Source organism: Uloborus diversus, chromosome 10 (genome assembly GCF_026930045.1).
Source record: "Uloborus diversus isolate 005 chromosome 10, Udiv.v.3.1, whole genome shotgun sequence".
In the NCBI taxonomy this organism is placed as follows: Eukaryota; Metazoa; Arthropoda; class Arachnida; order Araneae; family Uloboridae; genus Uloborus; species Uloborus diversus.
In genome coordinates this window covers 63,897,181-63,917,588 of record NC_072740.1, presented here as the reverse complement: position 1 = coordinate 63,917,588, position 20,408 = coordinate 63,897,181, and the positions used below count along the sequence as shown (strand labels likewise).

The window sequence follows — 20,408 nt, the reverse complement described above, 5'->3', positions numbered from 1 at the left end:
TTCCATTGGTAAAGCTTATTATGATGTATATGCTTTTTTTTTTTAATGCTTTTTCATTTGTTTCCCATTCAGCAATACAAGTTTTTTTACTCATTATGTAAACGAGAAAAAATTTCTTTTTCAAATCTCTCAGGTTTTAATTACTTAAAACAAGACATTGCGGAGCAAAAAATGACAAAATGACAGAAAAAATATGACAAATTACTTTGATACTCTCAGTACTTTTGCTTCGTATTGAATTGCCGTTCTAGTCGAGTTTCGTTTACTAGTTATTATACAGTAGAAGTAAATGCACTTTAATGATATTACCTTTTATCATAAAGATCACTCTATTTTGATATCAAAGTCGAAACATTTTACAACTAGCTTTTTATCACATATTCTGGGACTTGATTTTGTTTTCATAACGTAATAAAAAGAATTTGAGAAAATATTACTTCACCCTCGTAATTTTCATAATGTTTACAAATCCTTTTTTCTTTATACATTTTAATACTTGGTAGTTCTTTAATATTTAAAACAGAAAAGGTTGTGAAAAAATACAAAAACACAGATGATAAATAGATTTCAATGAGTTTGACATTCTAAAAAACAATATCGTAATAAACAAAAATGGCGGTTCCAATTAGATCACAAACTATAAATTAAAAAAGCATATTGGGTTTTTTTTAACATTTTGAAAACAAATTTATCCAGCGAGAACCCGAAAATGGACTACGAAAAAAAAAAAATACAATACGAAATGATAACCTTCTATTTTTTTAAAATCGGCTTTAAATTGAAGTCAATAATAACAAATCAGTTCTTAAAAAGGCATAGGTGGCTAGTGCACCCAAAAAGTCGGGAGTCGTTGGAGATGTGGGAGGAAGAGGTGCCCTTAAAGCTGACTTGTTTGGGGAAATGGGGCTACATTATTGCATTCAAAGGCATTATGGCTTAAATGACCTATAAAAAATCGAGACAAGGAGTGAAAAATCAGGACAGATGGTCAAAGTAAACTCCCTCTTTCCGTTTAATATTTTTATGAAATAATAACAGTATAAAACATACACTTAAAAGTTCAATTCTTCTTTCTTTAGACTCGGGAATAGACCAACACAATCAATTTTCAGTCGATCGTTAGTTTTGAACTTAGAAAGTGGAGGAGCAAGACCTCTTTACTTTCAGAAGTACACTGTATAAAAATTCCGAAATGTTATTGATTATTTCGGAGGAACGTTTCGGGATTTCGCGGGTTTTCCTCTATTTATCTCGTAAAATCCAGCATCTTTGCAAAAACGTTTCCTGAATTATTACAAGGGACACGAATGCAGACTTTTCATTGTTGTGAAAAATATTTTTAGCTACTGTTTTAAAGATTGATTGAGTGTGTTTAATAAGTATATCGGCTTTAGTTCGATAACGACCCGTCCAGAATGACTAAGCTCCCAATGAGAGCGAATAAGTCTCTAAATAGTTGCAGGCTTTGCAAGGCAAGAATTGCAGGCAAGGGCGATGCTAGACTCTTACTTGCAATTATGCCTTAACTTTGGCCATGGTTGCATTGATGCTTCTGGTGCTTTCTTAATAAATCAGGAAGTTTCTAATGAATTATATTAAACCTCTCCAATTTGCCTTGAAGGTTCCAGACTTTTTTTACCCAGGGATATTTCCATATTCTTCAGAAACATTCAAGGATAATTTCAGGAAGGTTGCTGTTTTCTAGTGTGAAAAGTTTCTGAGTTTTTGCAAAATATGTTACTGGCAGAAATCGGGCTGATTAGCAGCCCATTATTTTAAAGGAATGTTTTTGAATTCTTTTTTACAGTGTAGGGGACCGTTGCCCTCATTGCTTTTTGTAGAGTCGCTTAATTGGAAAGGCTAATTCAACACAAACTACTACTTGGCTAACTCGATAGTTTATTTGTGATTTCTACCCAAAAAGCCATACACAAACGACTAAGAATTGAAATAAAAAATTATAGAGTCACTATTGAAAATCCCATTCTATAATGTAGTGAGAATTCGGGGAAGGCTTTACGTAACATAATGCACATGATGATTAAAGTGAAAAACCAACGTAAATAAAGCACAGATTCTCAAGAAAATACACCACATAGCTATTTCAAGGCTACAATGGAGCCTCTTCATCAGTGCAAAAAATTACCCTCACAACAAGAAAATCGTCGCGGAACTGATCGTCACCGCGCGGACACCAGTTTTTTGAACCAAATGAGTCTACCAATAGGAATTCACGACAAAAGACAACCGATTTGCTGGTTGTCGTCTGATGTATTGAATTCCTACTGGTTGATCCATTTGGTTTATTGGTTGTTTCTAGTAGTGAATTCCTATTGGCTGACCCTATGAAAATATGAATACCGGTGTCTACATGTTTATGTTCAGTTCTCTCATGACTTTCTTGCTGTACAGTAAGTTTTTTGAACTAAAGAAGGGGCTCCAGTGTAACCTTGAAATAGCTATGTTCTGTATTTTCTTCAGAATTTGCTTTATTTACGTTGGTTTTTCACTTTAATTTAACTGTAGCACAACGCAAATTTCATCATTTTTCATTTAATACATATATTACTTCACGGGCTTAGTGGATAATGCTTAGTTTTAATTCAAAATCTGTAAACAGACTCCCAATTTTTATTCGTACTTTTGAAAACTGCATAATGATAACGTACTCAGTGATAGCGATTATTAAAAATTGTCTTTTGCGAGAAATTTCTAAACAAGGTATACGCAACACAAAACACATCTTGATGTATAATAATCACTTTCCATCTGGAATATGTATCAATTTGATACTTATCAGTAAAAACTGAGAACAGTAATGTATACTTCTGGAACGGTTTTGCGTAACACAAAATATTGCATCATCGCTATCTCAATATGATAGGGTTATTTTCGATCTAAAATTCAAAGAGACTTTTATACATGATAAAAAATAAATATCAATGGTGTACCAACAAATATAAAAAGGGTTTATGTAGCACAAAACATTACCTGGCCATCTCTATCTGCAATAGTCACTTTCCATCCATAATCCTCGGTCTTCACAACATCATCGATGCTATTGACGATAAAACAATCGATGCTTGCTGAATGGGATAAAGTGATAAATTCTGAGTTATGGCTTAAACCAAGAACATTTTGGTACTTGATTTCAGCTTGCCTCAGTGCTTCCAAAAGAGTCATCAGTGGTGAAACTGTCACAGTGATATCTCTGTTGATGGGACTTAAAGAATCTCCAGAATCCACACGAACCGTTGCTCCCAACTAAAAGGTAAAGGTGTACTAAACATTTTTCGTCATTGCTCATTTTTTATTTAAATTTCAAAGACAATTTAATAGGTAATTTTATTCTGATAAGTATACACAATTTAAATCTCTCAAAATGTTTTTAGATTGACTAAATGGGTATAAAATGAGAAAAATAACGAAAGGCGCTTTCAAAGTCTGCGTTTTTGTTCCTCAATTCTTTTCTGGTTTTGGTAATATGGACTGCTTATATAGACACAACCTACGCAATAGTATTCTGTGAGAGTGTGTCCAAAATAGTGAGAATTATGAACATTTGTTGTCCCGGTGAATTTATTTCAAATCCCGTAGAGAAATTCTAATGCAGGAACGGAAGGAGCAGCCCTTTTTCTGTCCTCCTGTCCTGTCTGCATTGAAAATGATAATGTTTATGCAAAAAAAAAAAAAAAAAGTGCCATAAATTGAATTTTATTTTGCTTTCTTTGGTAGTTTGTACTCGTTTTATTTACAGTTCGGCCCTATGCGGTACTCTGTAGTGCCTAGGAAGTAATTCGTGGCACGTTAAACTAAAAAAAAACATAAAAGTAAAAATATTCCACCTCATACATTTTCGCGAAAACTACGAGATGAAGCATTTTTTTCCTTTGTCTCTTTGCACTTTTAGGTGATAGACGGGCGGCGGCGAAATGTTAAGTAAAATTGAGGGTTTTTTTTTCTTTTTTTTGATATTTCTTTTGTTATATATATATATATATATATATATATATATATATATATATATATATATATATATATATATATATATATATATATATATATATATATATATATATATATATATATATATATATTTATATATATTTATATATATATATATATGCACAGCTTCTGCCTACCTTACTGTGGATGAACCTGTAGAAGAAATCCGCAGGCTGCACAGCTCGAAGAATGAAGGATAACTTCAATTTTCTTTTCCAGAATATGCCCAATATGTTATTTGTACTTTTACGTAAAGCTTATCCGTTGCGTCTAAATTTGACAGTAAATTTTTCAAGATAGTATTTGCTAAACAACAGGTTCCAAAAGTTTAGTGGTGAACTTCTGGATTCGTATTTTTTTTTTCCATTTTTTCCTTCCTTCCTACGCACATGTTTTATTTTATTCTAGTTGATTAATTAAGAATAGCAACTAAAATTCATTTTTTGATTTCTGCATGAAAAATATCTAAAAAACTAATATCCTAATGACCTTACACTAGGAGTCTCAAACCATCCTTAAAAACATTACATTGTTTTCTGTAAAATCGAATCGCTTAAAAATTGACCTTTTTTCTTCATATCAACTACATTCGGCAACTCTTATACTACTTTCACGTTTTGGTGACCATAAATAGTATAACTTTTGAATGCAGAAGTGATAAAAGTAAAGAAATTATTAAAAAGTTGGACTGATTTCTCGTCTTAACAGTTTTCATAATTTTTAGTCATATTTTGGTTCAACATATTAAGAGCAAAAATCAGCTGAACAAGAACTGATTCAGACAGCAGAACTTTACCAGTGTATTGTAAATATTATTCTTCTATGGAAGAGATATCCCACGAAGCACACATAATATTTAAAAGTTTTTAAATGGTTGTCACAACGTTGAGAATCATCTAAAATGCATTGTGACAACCATTGAAAAACGTTTCTGCTTGACGCATGCTTAATCACAAGTGCAACTCACTCAGTATGCTTCAAAATTTTCTCACAATTCTTAGATTGCTTTATGTACTCAGAATTTAAATTGTCTTCTTTAATCTTTATCATTGAGTTAACTGTTTTCTGATATTACAACTGTTTAATGCAAGAGAAGAAATTGCGCCTTGCAGTAAAAACTCCCTAATTAATATTGATGCACAATTTTAATTATAAAATACTTTTGCATGCATAAATTAATATATTATGAAGAATGAAAAGTTTTGCATATAAATAAAATCATACAGGTCAAATAGCAAGCTGCAATCGAGTTTAACTTCTTAAGTTAAATGAGAAAAAACAGAGCCTTTTTAGAGAAACTTTCACTCACTGTCCTGTATTTATCTGTTTCAGTAATCACAAGCATTATTATATTTAACCATATTTAAGGCTGCAGTGGACACTAAAAATGCTGAAAATTGAGCAAAAAATAGAAAAAAAGTCTTTTGCCTTTTTTTTTTAATACTTAATCAGCTACTGTACTCAGGGCAACAAGATTTTTTTCGTGCATTATTGAATTATGAGTTAGTTTTGTTTTGCGCATCCGTGATCACACCCCTCAGTTTACTTTTTGCATCACGTGTATACTGCTGTCACTATTTGCATAAAAACATAAACTTAAAATGTTCCACGCACCACAATATTTATCGGATCATCATGAAACTTTGGATAATATCTATTTATAGTTGTACGCATGAATTTCAGTAATGACGGTTATGTAAAATTATAAATTCAACACTTTTGTTGTTAAAATCACCGTATTTGCGGAAAATTTCACATAAATTCTCATTTTCAACCATTTTTTATGAAGTCTCATAAAACATTACATGTAATACGTACATTATTGTAATTTTGCCTAATGACTGAAAAACAAGTGGAAATTCAAGGTTTGAAAAAAATTGAGGTGTGTAAAGTAATTTGAAACTTGCGAATTTTTCGTTTAAATTTTTTTTAATTTTAAACTTCTGAAAAAGTATTCATTTTTTTTGCACCAAATTTTTTCATTTGTTTTAGATGTAATAAATATACAAGCACACAAAGTTTTAGGCATCTAGATCAATTATTGAAAAAAAAAAAAAAAATTTTTTTGTCCACTCCAGCCTTAAGTCACAAGGGGACTGACTTATCGGAAGGCAAAACTCATTGGAGGCAAGATTCTGAACCATATTTATGTTGTTACATTAAAGTCAGAATATAATTACGCTTATTTTAACTTGGTAAATTGCAGTATCGCATACATATAATATTTCTCTAGGGTGTTTTTTGTCCGTACACGCTACAATATCTAGAAAACTTCATCAAACAATAAGACGTCCTTTTAAGGAATTTTTCACTACTATTAGCGAAAAATAAACATGCGAGTCATTCCAAAAAATACTCAAATACCCGAATTTTGAATTCTTGCTGTCGAGAGCGAGTGCTTCACCCGGGTTAGCTAGTTAATTATAAAATCAGATTATTTAGGGCTAAAAATAAAAAAAAAATATTGACCTAGTTAAAGAACTAGCGCGATTTGTAACGGGATTTTTTTTCCAATATCTTTTTCATGTCTTAGGCAGGACATACTTTTGGATATTATTTATAAAATTTTCAGTTCTAGCAAAATATCCTCCTAACCTTTTGCTGCATTTTTAAAAACTATATACTTTGCTTTCCTACTTAGTAATTTGTAATGTTGGTTTGAAAGAGAAAAAAAAAACGAATGGTAAGACGTTCCTCAGAAAATCAGACATTTTCCTCAGAAAGCTCTACATTTTAATTCAAAAGTAATATTTTTAAAACTAAATAAGCAGAAGTCATTTGCCAAAGGAATCTCACATACATGTGCGATTTCTTAGGCCAAAATAAATTTGTCTATCACAAGCTTTGAAAGTAAATATAGAGCTATCACGTGCGGGATAAAATGTCTACTTTTCCGTGGAATAGCCCTCCAATAAAAAAGAAATTGAAATTTGGTTTCACGTTACGATTACAGTCTATGGACGAACTCAATAGGGTAACGGCACTAGTAACAGACATGCTTAAGACATCGCTTCCAGGTTAACTCAATTTTCTGAGCATTTTAATGTATTCTGACTTTATAAACTCTTTTTCTCTCATGCAACTGCATCTCATCTAACGTTTGGCTTCTTCTGGATCCTTTGAATTAGTTAGTTCTGTTTTTATTCGATCAATGTTGATTCAAAGCCCGACCCCAGTAACAGACACCGACAATTCTGATGGAAACCAGTAACAAATGAGTATGAAAGGATAGGTAATGTACAGAATTCCCCATTTCTCTTCAAAATGTGCAAAAGTTCTTTATTTTTAGATCTAAAACCTTAATAAATTCAAATGAACACGAAACACCGGTAGACCTCGTGATAGCTGTTCATAACCTTCCACCACTGCCTTGTAAATATCAACTGACTCATAAAATTTACTCTGATAACACTAGATATTTACTCTGATAATACTAGATAGTACCGTATTTATGAGTCGCAGCAACACCAGTTTTACCCGCCTAAAATTATTATTATTTAAATCCAAACTTACGACTGTCTGTTACTGGACCCTTGTCTTTTACTGGTGCCATTACCCTACATGTGGAAAAGTTTTTTTTTGGGGGGGGGGATTATGGCCTTCCGTTGGAATGCAAGTTTCTCTTTAAATTATGTAACGTCATACGTCACATAATTTCGTGTCGTTCACACAACACGTCCCATACGTCATTTCATAACCTAGTATTGAGCTAAATGAAGTCACTCCAGTTACATCATTTAGCTCAATACTGAAAATAGCCAATTAGTTCGGCTTCCCTTTTTTCGATAATTAAATGATAAAGAGAATTTAATATTAAATTCGCTTACCGGAGGTCGCAACGGGCCATTCCGGATAGGAGTTAGCAACGAAAACATGTGACTAGCCTTTCCAAGAGCAGGACCAATATTGTTTACGCTATTAGAATTTTCTTTCCTTGGCTTTGATTCGATTTTCATCATTGGTGGAATCCTGTTAGGTAATGATGGAGCAACTGGAATTATGACAACGTTAGTGTCATCTTCGGTTCCGTGGATCATTGGAACATCCGGAGGCAAAGCATAAGGTGCTTTGTTGGTGTCTGGAGGAATTTTCATAGGTGGAGGCAAATCTAAGATTGGTTGGGTGAAAATATCCGGTAAAGGCATATTGTCCATTGCGTTCAACATATTCTGAAAAATAAAAGGTAAAAATAAGAGATTAATCACTTGAAAAAGTTTTTCACGAGTTTATTTGTGAAAAAACCGGTAAAGGCATATGGTCCATTGCTTTCAACATATTCTGAAAAATAAAAGGTAAAAATAAGAGATTAATCACTTGAAAAAGTTTTTCACGAGTTTATTTGTGGTTGACGTGGACATCTTCCAGTGAAAATAAAAAGATGCGTTCAAGGTCTTTTCCAGATAAGTCATCATGAGGCAGAAGTTCAATAATCAAGTTTCACAGAGAAATATCTTTACATCAAATTTTTGATGATCTTTGCAACTTATCGCTCACAAACGGTAAAAGAGGTGCAGCTCAAAAATGTGGGGGAAAAAACATAATATTTATTTATTTAAAATCTGAATTTATTGCTTCTTCCTGCCATGAAATTCGCGCAAAGATAATTTACATAACTAGTGCGGGGAATATCATCAATACATCTTAATTAAAATTGCAAATAAAAGTGATAAATTAAGAGTTTACGTGTTCTATTTTAAGCTTGAAATCGAGTCTTTTTTTTTTTTTTTTTGCCGTTCTTATTTGTACACGAATTGCATTACGTTGTGCAATTTTACTTCTCACATGTAAACCCAAAGTTTTCAGTCCTTTATTCAAAACAAAAGTTTATGCTAACAGCCTTATGATCACCCAAATATTGAAGCTGCAGATTACGTGCTGAATTAACGGACCGTAACATACGCTACTCAGAGGCCAAAAAGCTTAGAGAGGACAAAATAAGGCGCTTTTACTCAAAAACATTAAACAAAACATTCATTATGATACAGAAATAACGATCTCATTTGCATATTTAGTGGTAGTTTAAATTTATTTCATATATAAAAGGAGGTTTATTTTAATGTTATAGATGCTTAAATCATAGCTGTATAACTGTAATAGCTGAGTATGGGAAAGTTTGGATCAACGATTTATTCAAATCGATTACGTAATTCCGATATATGTAGGATAGAGCTGTCTTTAAAAAAATTACAGGTTATCATAAACTCTTAAATTCGTTGCAGAAATTGAAATTTTTATTCACATCCAAATTGCTGCACCTAGAGCTGCTTTTAAAGTCAGATATAACTGTATGCTTGATTCTATTTATTTATTTATTTATTTACTTTTTAATGGGAATACGTACCGGTCCCTCACCTTTTCAAACCTAGTGCACCATTACTTCAAGGCTGGCATCTATTCTTTTTTGTGGCACTACTATCGGCGAATAGCCATTAAGAATTTTAATTTAACCAGCTGGAGGCACCACGGTTATTACAGTGCGAATTTCACTAGGATTTCAATTCAGCAAGAGAGTATCCAAGCCAAATAAATACTCAAGGTATCTTTAGCGTGGCACATAATCATACAACAAGGATACTGACGATTTTTTGCACCTTAAAAATCCATAAATCCATCGACTAAACCAGAGGTCGTATGCTGGCGGAATCGCGGATTGCGCATTAGTTTAAAGTTCACAAAAAGGCGGGATCGCGCAACGATTTGGTTTCTGTTCGAGAAACCAGCACAAGGCATCATGTTTGAACCAGCGATCTTGGGTGCAAGAGTTCAACACCTAACCTGTACGCCACCGAGCCAGAGTCATAGATTTTACATCATTCGTTTAATAAAATAATTAAGTATGCGTATACTATGTGCTTCGACCATATTCATTATTTTACACAAAATTTCTGAAAAAGCATTTTCTAAGTATTACAAGCGTAAATACGTATGATCATACGTATTTTTACGATACATTACACCAATCAAAATTCAAAGCATCATAATTTTATGTACTTTTATCATATTAATAAAATATGGTTATTACTTTACCTCTTCTTCCTTGTTCTTCATTCTTCTATGAAGCATTCTTAAGACGGCAAACGGGCTTAAACCCTTATTTTCAGCAACAGCTTCAACTAGGTCTTGGAGCTCTTTCAGTCCAACGCCACTGCGAATGTCTTCCCAGTTGCAATCAAGGATTTCGTTGCTTTGAATAGATTTATGATTTGAACGCTCGACTGGATCTATCATATTTTCCATTCGAGGGTGATGACTCAGACCGTTGAAAGGGGGATAATTAGGAAACGAAGAATGGACTCCAACAAATAAAATGAAAGCTATTAAGAGAGGGAGCATTTTTTCAGCTGTTAAGACCGTTCGTTTTGAATGTAGTTAATTTAATGGATCCTTTTGAATGCACCTGAAAAGCAGAATGAATAGAAAAATGTATAATTGCTAAAATTATCAGTTTAATAACATTTATATATCAAAATTTTAGATTTACACAAAAATGGCTTTATTTAAGAGAAATTAGATAGCAAGTCTAGAGATGGAATTCAAGGAAACCACTATTTAATCGTACCAATTTGATAATAATGCGTTTTGAGAACTTTTCAAAGTTTTCTGAAATAATATTCTCTAAAATTTCTTGAACAACTACCTCGATGCTATATTATCGAAATATTTATCGAATACTCATTGAAAAATGTATAAATGATTTGTAAAAAATGATTAATGATGTAGTATTGATTAATATTGTCTAAATGTGATGTGTTTATCTGAACAGTTAAAATGATTTCTCAGCCCCCATGACATTTGTAAGACTGAGTCCGTAAAAGTGGAAATCAAGACCCATCCAGCAGCAGAATTTCTTTCAGCGGTATGCGACGTAAATTGTAAAAATCAAAAATAGTCTGCAAGATAAACTAACATTAGATTTGTTGTAAAACCTAAATGAGCTTCGAGAAATGCTTAACAATACGATGCTAAACTTTAAAAAATACAAGTGCAAGCTGCATGTAGATAATATCCCCGAAAATAGCATACAAATCTTCGCACGTTAAATTTTCAGTTTCTTTTTTCTTTTCTTTTTTTTTATTGTAGATTTTATTTGCCTCCAACTAAGAAACAGTCTGCAGTCTTTCTCAAAAATCTGCGATGTATGTCGCAGCGTCGCGTTGTTACTGCTACCGGGCAAAGACCGCAATAGAGATTCAATCAACAACACAGGACTATAGAACAAATTTCTCTATAAAGTGCTACACAGGACAAAAAGTTATTTGAAAAGTTAAGTATCAAAAATAGTTTTAAAACACTTTTTTTTTTCTTTGGCTGAAACAGCAAATATTTTAAGTGCCACCGTATTCTGTCCAAGCCAAGAATAATTATGAATACCCTCAATGTATTATGAATGATTTGCAAGAGAAGGTTAGATTGACGGCGTTTTAAAAAGTGAACTATTCAAAACCTAGAACTGAGTGAAATATTTTTCAAAAACATTGATGAGTGAAAAGCATTGCTTTGTTTTAATAATATTAATGAAGAAATAAATTCAAATGATAAAGATTGATAATGATGTTTAGATTCTCATTTGATTTACTTTATGTTACACTGCATGCCTTTCAGCTTTTATTGTCAATAAATTTAGTACAATTTATTCAACCTATTAACATGACCATAACTTCAGTAATAAATATAAAAATTTGTACGAAACACCTTTCTGTTATACAATACTTTTAATTACGTACATATTTTTAGCTTTAGAAATATTGTTTTAGTGACTTAAGTGGGTGGAAGTGTAGTAAATTATTTATTTCTGCTAACCGCAACCATTCGTGTGTTATGTTCTTTAAAACCTTTAATTGGGTTTCCTTGCTTGTCTGCGAAGTTCAGTTTTTTAAAGTATGTTCTATGATGTTCTTGTTAGTTTTTTTCTTTTCGTTTTTTCTTTTTTCTTTTAAATTTTTTAATATGTGATTATGTTTTGGTATAAATAATAAAAAGTAATTTTTCAAAAAGTTGAAAGAAAAAAGATTTCTTCATGCTTCCTGATCAAGAAAGAAATATTGATGGTCAGTTGAAAGGAGTGCAACATCAAAGTAAACAGTTTTTAGTAATTCAATATCAGACGAATGTTTATCTACTGGACTAACTAACAGCAAATCACGACTCTGCAGACTTATGAACATTAAGTTTTTTGCAGAATTTTTCATTTGTATAAAACAATGAAAAAGAGTTAGAGTTGGACTTGATTTTATTCCGTTACAAAGATCATTCGTTAGATTTACGCCATTTAATAAAAATTAAACTAAAAATTTCAAATAAATAAATAAATAAACAAGCAAAAATAAATAAATGAAGAATGGAACGATAGATCTGTAACCAGAATAATGCTTCTGCTTCAGTAAATCAGTAAACTGTAACTAGTAAGTTTATGCTTGTTTGAGTTACTTATGAATGCGATTCGCTTTTCGAACGTTTGTGCTAGTAGTACTTTAATTAAAAATTATCTGGCAGGAATGTGTACAAGCTAATTAATTAATTGGTACTAAATGGAAACGAATATGAAACCAATATTGAATTTATTCAGTTCGAAGTATAGTGGTCAGTAATGAGGCAAAAGATAAACGGTTTAAATCCCAACAATTAGTTTTAGTGCTTAGGAGAAAATTCATAGAAAACAAGGGATCTCTGAAGAAAGAGTGCGATGCATGCTTGGTAGTACGTATAATAAATAGCAGGATCGTAAAGTTGGCTACTGTGTTGCTAGATGAGTTAAATAGTCATTCCGATGGCTCCACTTAGTGCTGTCACTTCAATCTACACTTCCGCTACATTACTTTTGCTACGTATTAAAATTTCTCTTTATCACTTCAAAAGTCTCTCATGCAAGGGCGGATCCAGCATCTGGTTTTTGGAGGAGATCATTTCCGGAAACAAGGGGGGTTCATAAGTGTCATTTTTGGGGGGAAATGGGAGGTCATGGGCGAATTTTTCGAAACAAAAGTCCCCCAAAACCCAGTTTTAGGCTATCTTTGTTTATGTTTTGCTTTGCTTACGTAAAACTTAAGGGGGGGGTTACGTAAAAATTAGGGGCCCCCTCTGAATCCACGCCTGCTCTTGTAACTAAAAAAAAAGAAAATACCACCAGCTGAATTGATAAGATCGAGAAATAGCTGCTTGTTCAAGAATAATGGCTGCTCTCCTCAGTGAGAAAAAATCGTTAAGTTTTTGGGGGGAAACGGCATGACAACGATTTTTTTTTCTTTTCAGTTCATTCAATCGCTCCCACGAGTTATCCACAAGATTGAATAAAACTTAAAAGAGAAAGTATTTCTTGGATCCAGAAGAGAGCAAGAGAAAATTAGATGAACCACTGAGCAGAACAAATTAAAATGTTTCAAGCATTGGAAAGATTGGTGCACTGTGCGCCATATGAATCTGCAGTATTTTTAGAGAAAATTGTGAGTTGTGGTGGGGATGATTTGTATCAGTAACAATCAAGTGGCATGCATCTGTGTTGCGGAGGAGTATAGCCAAAATGGTGATTGTTTGAGAACTATTCAGTTAGCATTTCAATATCAGTTACAACTTGGACGACATGATCCTCTTCGGCTATAAAATGTACTGACGTTATGAATGTTACAGCAGGATTTTATATATCTATATATAAGACAGTTATAGGGCACCTGTATGTATTTAAAAGTTAAACGCTTTGGAACTTCCTGGATGGGCACTCTTATATGCGCCATACTTCTCTGCGCTGTTACGTTTCGAGATTGGCCAGAAGTTTTTGCTTCCAGCGCAGAACATGCGGCTCTTAACGCTGATACCCAAACGAGAATAATTTGTCAATCTGCAGCGAGAATATTTCGGTAAGATGGAACCGAATGCAATGTGTTAGCTGAGTAGTTCTGAAAGAAATACCCTTTCGCGTGTGCTCACCCACTACACGTGACAATACAGCGTGCCAAGCCATTGCAACTATTACAAATGGCACTTATATCGCGATCGACCTATAGCACTTCTGCCCCCGCATCCCCTTCCCCATAACTCACACAGTGCCCTCTCCAAGGAGGTTGATATGCAGCTACCTGCAAAGCAAGTTCATAACATCAAACCCACCGTATTTGATCTTAAGCTATTTTGAATATTTTATTTGAATATATTTTAAATAAGCTTTATATGGGACGTCGTTTGTCTCTTTCAAAAAGAATTTAAAAAAATAAAAGAAAAATTAAGAAAAAAAAGAAAAGAAAAAAAAAGTTTTTCCGTTTTACTCGACCCCAAAATGCTTCCTTATTTTAAAGAGTCTCACATCACCTAATAGTTAGATTTTCATAAGTATGCTGAAAACAATTTTCTTGGAAGCTAAATATAATCTGTACACATATTTGACCGAAGACTACTTTGAACTTCAAAAATTGTTTTCTCGAAAAATGTTTATCTTTTTCGAGCACATAATGCCTTAAAGCGTTTATGTATACGTTTTATCAGAAATGCTAATTTAACTTCGAAGTTAATAGCTTTCAAATACATTTCTATTAACAAAGGATTTACGAGTTCAATTATGTAATAACAATATTAGTGTTAAGTTTTTTGGAAGAGATGTAATAAAAACAATTGTTATAAATCCAGAGACATGATATTGCTGTTTAACTTATTTTACACTGAATCTACAATTTTCAACAAAGTTTTCAATGAATTTAATTTAAATTTTACATTTTAATAACTCCCAAATAAAAGGAATCCAATAAAAACGTGTTTGAAAAGTTGAAGCGATGTGATCCTTTTTTTTTAAACAGTGTATGCAAATTTTACTAAATTTATGGCTGATTGAAAAGAAGTTAAATTCGAATTCATCGAAATAAAGTATTGTAAAATGTATTAACAGCAAAGATAATACCCCGTCCGTCTATTTAATTAATTTTTCCAATAAAATGACTCACTTACCAGCCAAAAATAAATACAAGTAAAATCAAGCCTACAGTCTCATCAAAGCTAAAACTGAACAATTGCTTTTGAAAAAATCCAAACCACGAAAGCAGAAAGAACTTTATCTGCTTTTTTTTCGATTTAAAATAAAGTAGAATCAATGGAACAGATACATTTAAAACAGTAAAACTTTTTTTCTTTTGACTCATTTAACTACTGCAGATGAAAATAATCCATTAAACATCGTATGCTTTTCTATCCCTTACAGTGAGGTTTTAATGTCTCCGCTATATGTATTTTTTATAGCCGATATTGAATCGTTCAGTTTTCGATCTAACTTATTTAACAGAAAACGTATTCAAATGATTAGCAATGGGTACTAAAAGAAATCCGTATATAATATATGCAAATCGTATGTGTGTGCGCTAGAGACGGCACATGTAGAATTAATAACTCAATAGCATTTAACTGAGAAAGCAAGATCGAGTTAACCACATTACCACAAAAACAGTACAAAAAAATTATGTTTAATAGCAGTCCATGGAAATAAACAATAATGCAGGAGTACAATTTTTTAACTACTACTAAACTACTGTGTCGTCACCACTTCAATATAGTTTGAATGACTAAGTTTTTGAATGTCATAACTTTTCTAAGCAATTTGTTTAAACGATGCGAGATGACTTCAAGATTAAGCAATAAAGAAGCCTTGCAAACTTCCGAAATGTGGAGAGCAAGAGTTGTGTTGTGTTATGTTGTGAGTTATGTTGTGAGGTAATAAACCTGCTTTTTGATTCATTGCGGGGACGGAATATGTTTTTCAAGAAAAATTGTGTATTGCGCATTCAGATTTAATTTTGCAATTTGTTTACCGGCGATATGAGAAAATGGAAAGACTGTCTAAACTGAAACTTAAATTTATCTTTCTTACTTTGTAAAAGTTATTTTTAAAGTTACTTATAGTTGCATCATTTCCAAATTTAAAATATGTATTTTATTTATATATCAATACATTAATTTCCTTAAATAAAAAATCTCATTAAATCATAAGTAATTCATGTCTTCGAACCTTTTGACATTCATTTTATAGATTGATGTCTTGTACGAAAAGGCATAATATATTAAATAAAAAACATGACTTGTTGCGCAATGACATCAAATTTTGCAATTTGTTTACCGGCGATATGAGAAAATAAAAAGACTGTCTAAACTGAAACTTAAATTTATCTTTCTTATATTTTAAAAGTTATTTTTAAAGTTACTCATAGTTGCATCATTTCAAAATTAAAATATAGGTTTTATTTATATCAAGATATTAATTTCGGTTTTATATAAAAAAAAAACCATATTAGATCATAAGTCTTTACAATCTATATCTTCGAACCGTTGACATTCATTTTATGAATGTCAACGGTTCTTGTACGAAAGGACATAATATATTGAATGAAAAAACATGACTTGTTGCACAATGACATCAATCTTTACAATTTGTTACCGTCTATATGAGCAAATGGAAACACTATCTAAACTGAAACTGAAACTTAAATTTCTTGTTTTGATTTTAGATTAGTTATTTTTAAAGTTACTTATGGTTGTATCATTTCCAAATTTAAAATATAGATTTTAATATATTAATTTCGGTTAAATAAAAAAAAAACATATTAGATCATAAGTATGTCTTTACAATCTATATCTTCGAACCTTTGATATTTATTTTATGGTGTGATGTCTTACACGAAGAAGACATAATCGATTAAATAAAAAGACGTGACTTGTCATAACAAAATGCAAAATTTCTATCTTGTGTCAAATGATATACAAAATACCGAAAATGGTGACAAACTACAGGGGATTAAATGTCATTCCTTATTGTTTTTACAAAATGAAGTATGATAAAAAAGTTCAAAGAAAGAAAAAAACGTGTTCAAACAGATTTTATTCAGTTTGGAGCAATTTGAGCTAGCAAACAAAATTGTTTTCGTCAGATATGACGTTTCTTCGAATCGTTTCTTCTTGAAGAAATTCAGTTTAAAAACGTTCACAATTTTAGTGTGCGTAAAACGGGCGAGTGCTGAATTAAAATTTCTTGAATAACTAAGATAAGTTAGTTATTTTAATTAATCTAGATCATAAAAAGTTGGAATGGTAACATTACTTGCAGTAAAATATCATATATTTGGAAGTTTTATTAAGAACGTATCAAACCAAATCGCAGAATGAAAAAAATAGTACAAAGTTGTGTTATTTTTTTTTTAATGCTGCCATAATAGAGAGAATGTCAATCGAAAATCAACCGTCTATCGTTATTTCGTTTTTAAAAATCTATGTCTCATAAAATGAAAGCTCAAAGTGAATATAAGTTGTTGGAACAGAAAAACTTAATACAATTTAATCTTCACTTCATTTGCCTTAAAAAGTTAACTTTCAAAATAAGGGGTACATGTAACACTAGCAGAATTCGATCGAATCGAATACGATCAACTGTAGCAACCAATTGCGAAGCCAGATATTTCTTTCGCATCACCCAGGAGGAAATCTCTCGCTACGCTACTGATACATTGAATAAGATCTAATTGAACACAATCGAGCTGAATCAGGTCCTAAATCGATTTCTACCAAATATACATTCTACGACAAAGGAAAAATTGAGACAACAAGAACGAATTTTGAGAATGAAACAAAATTTTACATACGTGAGGGCATACTGATACAGGAAAGTGATTATAATGCAAAATGAAAGCAAAATGATTATTTTTTACTGGAAAAAATCTCAAATGAATGGAGGTTTTAGTACTCTGTGGAGACACCTCTAGCTTGAATGTACGATGTGTACCAGTCTCGTAGAATGTCCTACGTCATCCCGGACCACAGTTGCTGTAAACGTGCCCCTAATTCTAACTAACTCAAAAACTGTTCAATTAACCGTCTCAAGTGATCTCAGATAGTTTCGATTTGTCACAAATCAGGGCAGCGCGCAAGTCAGAGAAAGTGATAATGAGGAAATAGAAGTTCCCTGACACCCTTGCAGTGTGTGGCCGAGCACTGTGCTGTTAAAAAACGGCTCATGAAGGCGTCTCCATGGTGGGTGCCAACACATGTGACTGAAGCTTGACGCTGACGTACCGTTATTCTGTCATGGTGCTGGAGATCAATATTAAGGGTCACCATGTTTCTTATACGATAGCACCCCATAACATCACCCCAGCTATGCGTGCGGTGTGCCGCTGAAAAGCAAAGGCACTATTTGGGAGATCAAAACGGATTCTTCACAAGAGTACGAAAATGTCATCATTGCCCAAATTCAATCTGGATTCACCACTAAAGATGAGCTGGATCCATTCGGTTGCAGTCCAATTTTGACGAACTCGACACTACTCCAAGTGGAGGCAAAATCGTGAATACCCTAATTGGCACTCATGGCAGGATCCCCAGGAGCCATCTTTTAACTGGACAGTGATCAATCAGACAGAAAAAGGGCGTTAGTGCACTTCCTCATTCCACATTATCCTTGCGCGATGCGCTGATTTGTCACTAATCGCGCTTTTATCACTTGAGACGGTGAATTGGACATCCTAACAGTTTGATAGAATTTGTGACACGTTTACAGTAGCTGTGGTACGTGATGATGTAGGGCATTGTACGAGACGGTTATGCGTTAATGCTAGACTGTATCGCTTTGTACATTCAGGCTAGTGGTGGATCAACAGGGTACTAAAACGTCAGTTCATTTGAGATTTTTCCTGTAATAAATTTTCATTTTGCAATAACTTCTTATATTAGTGTTTCCCTCACGTATGTAAAATTTCATTTCATTCTGCTTACCCTTCTTGGTGCATCGATTGCATTATTTTCGAGAGTATATGCATTGAATAGCCAAATCTTTATAACCCCCCCCCCCCTTAATATAATGATAGACCAACTTTTTATCATTAATACTGTGTTAGATTCTTCTTGGCATGAATTTTATGAGATGTTGGTAGGTGGTATGAGGAGTTTAAGACCGTGGTCCGATAAACAGCTCTTTCCATTTGCTTAAGATTTGAAAGTACTGTAGCTAACATCCAACTGCCTGATAACCTGTTCGACCTCATTCCAGGATTCCCAATTGGACTGAAATATGATGATTGTGCACGCTAACTAAGGAAGGCAAGGTAAACTCTTTGGGATGATCTTCTAAACATCCTCAGACAATGCCAGCTTTCTTACAGACAGTACTGTACTTTTGAAAATAACTATTTCCGGCAAGATTGATCATTAACATAACAAGAGGTACTTAAAAAACCACAACACTTTGGTATTCCTAGGCATTCAGATGTTGTTCTTCAGGAATCAAAAGAGACGTAAAATAGCAAATAACACCTCCCAAACCATAATATTGCATCAGCTAATTCGAATTGACATTGCAATGCAGTTGGGGTCCATGCTTTCGTGCAATAAATACTCGTATAAGATACAATCCTGATTCACTCCATTACTGACTTCTCGAGATGTGCCTCTATTGTTAACGGAAGCGAAATGATCGTCACTGTTGACAATATTCAACTTAAACACTTTCTAACATTTAAAATATTTTGAACTCCACTTCAAAAAAAGAAAGAAAATGCCGGCAATAATCATACATTTGATTGAAAATGATTATTAAGCAGCGTATTTAAATGTTTACATTTTTTAAGTTAAAAAATTGATAGTTTTGTTGTAATTCAACCTTCGAATAATGTTTTTTTTTTTTTTTTTTTTGACCCTCTTGCAAATTTCGTACTCTAGTATTCTTCATTTAACTATGCATATTGAAAAGAGAATATTCTTGCTTTTAAAGACTGCGTTCAAAAAATGTTCCGCCGAAAAAAGAAATTACTTGTACATTTCAGACAGAGCGCCAGTCGATCCTGAGTAAGATTTCATAGTATACGTAAAGTTAAAGTAGTTTTGATAGGAAACAGAGGTTTGGTTTCTTTCTCTAGATTTTCTAAACACCAACAACTGCTTTCAGCTTACATTTTCTGTCATTGTTAGCTTCAAGTAATGTAGTTAAAATATTTTTAGGTAGGAGAAATTTATTTTTAAGGCTATCACTTAAAAATTTTATGTATCATATTTTGTTAATGATTGAAGCATTTGTGTTTACTTAGAAGCAACTATTCTTCTTAAGCAATCAAGATTACTTATTGTTTTCCTTCTACCGTTGATTGGCTTCAACTCTTTTTACTCGCGTAGTGATTAGCAAATAGCAGATCACGTGATATATTTTCATTGCGTGACGTATGAAATTCATGCTAACTAAGTTATTGACGTGGAAAATTTCATCTCTGGTACCAAGAAACCGTTTATTACAAAGTACCAGTCAAGTGACAAATTTGTTGTTTTGAGGAAAAAAAACTGTTTAGAAACCTATTGCATTTTATTTAGATATCGATTACTTCTCTGCTCATAGTAGATCTTATTGGCTATAATACCGACAAAAAAAATATTTTTTCACATCTTAACTTCTGCTC

The 20,408-nt window shown here is 32.6% G+C and overlaps 1 protein-coding gene across 2 annotated transcripts in view; it reads right to left on the bottom strand.

Moving 5' to 3' along the window:
* LOC129231420 (uncharacterized) overlaps positions 1-20,408 on the bottom strand; it is a 126,603-nt gene that overhangs the window by 16,651 nt on the left and 89,544 nt on the right. For both annotated transcript variants that reach the window (XM_054865732.1, XM_054865731.1), the window contains 3 exons: positions 10,033-10,402; positions 7,833-8,174; positions 2,992-3,264 (listed from right to left, as the gene is read on the bottom strand). In XM_054865732.1, the coding sequence (XP_054721707.1) occupies positions 2,992-3,264; positions 7,833-8,174; positions 10,033-10,338 (921 nt within the window). In that variant the 5' untranslated portion in view covers positions 10,339-10,402. The remainder of the gene's footprint in view (positions 1-2,991; positions 3,265-7,832; positions 8,175-10,032; positions 10,403-20,408) is intronic.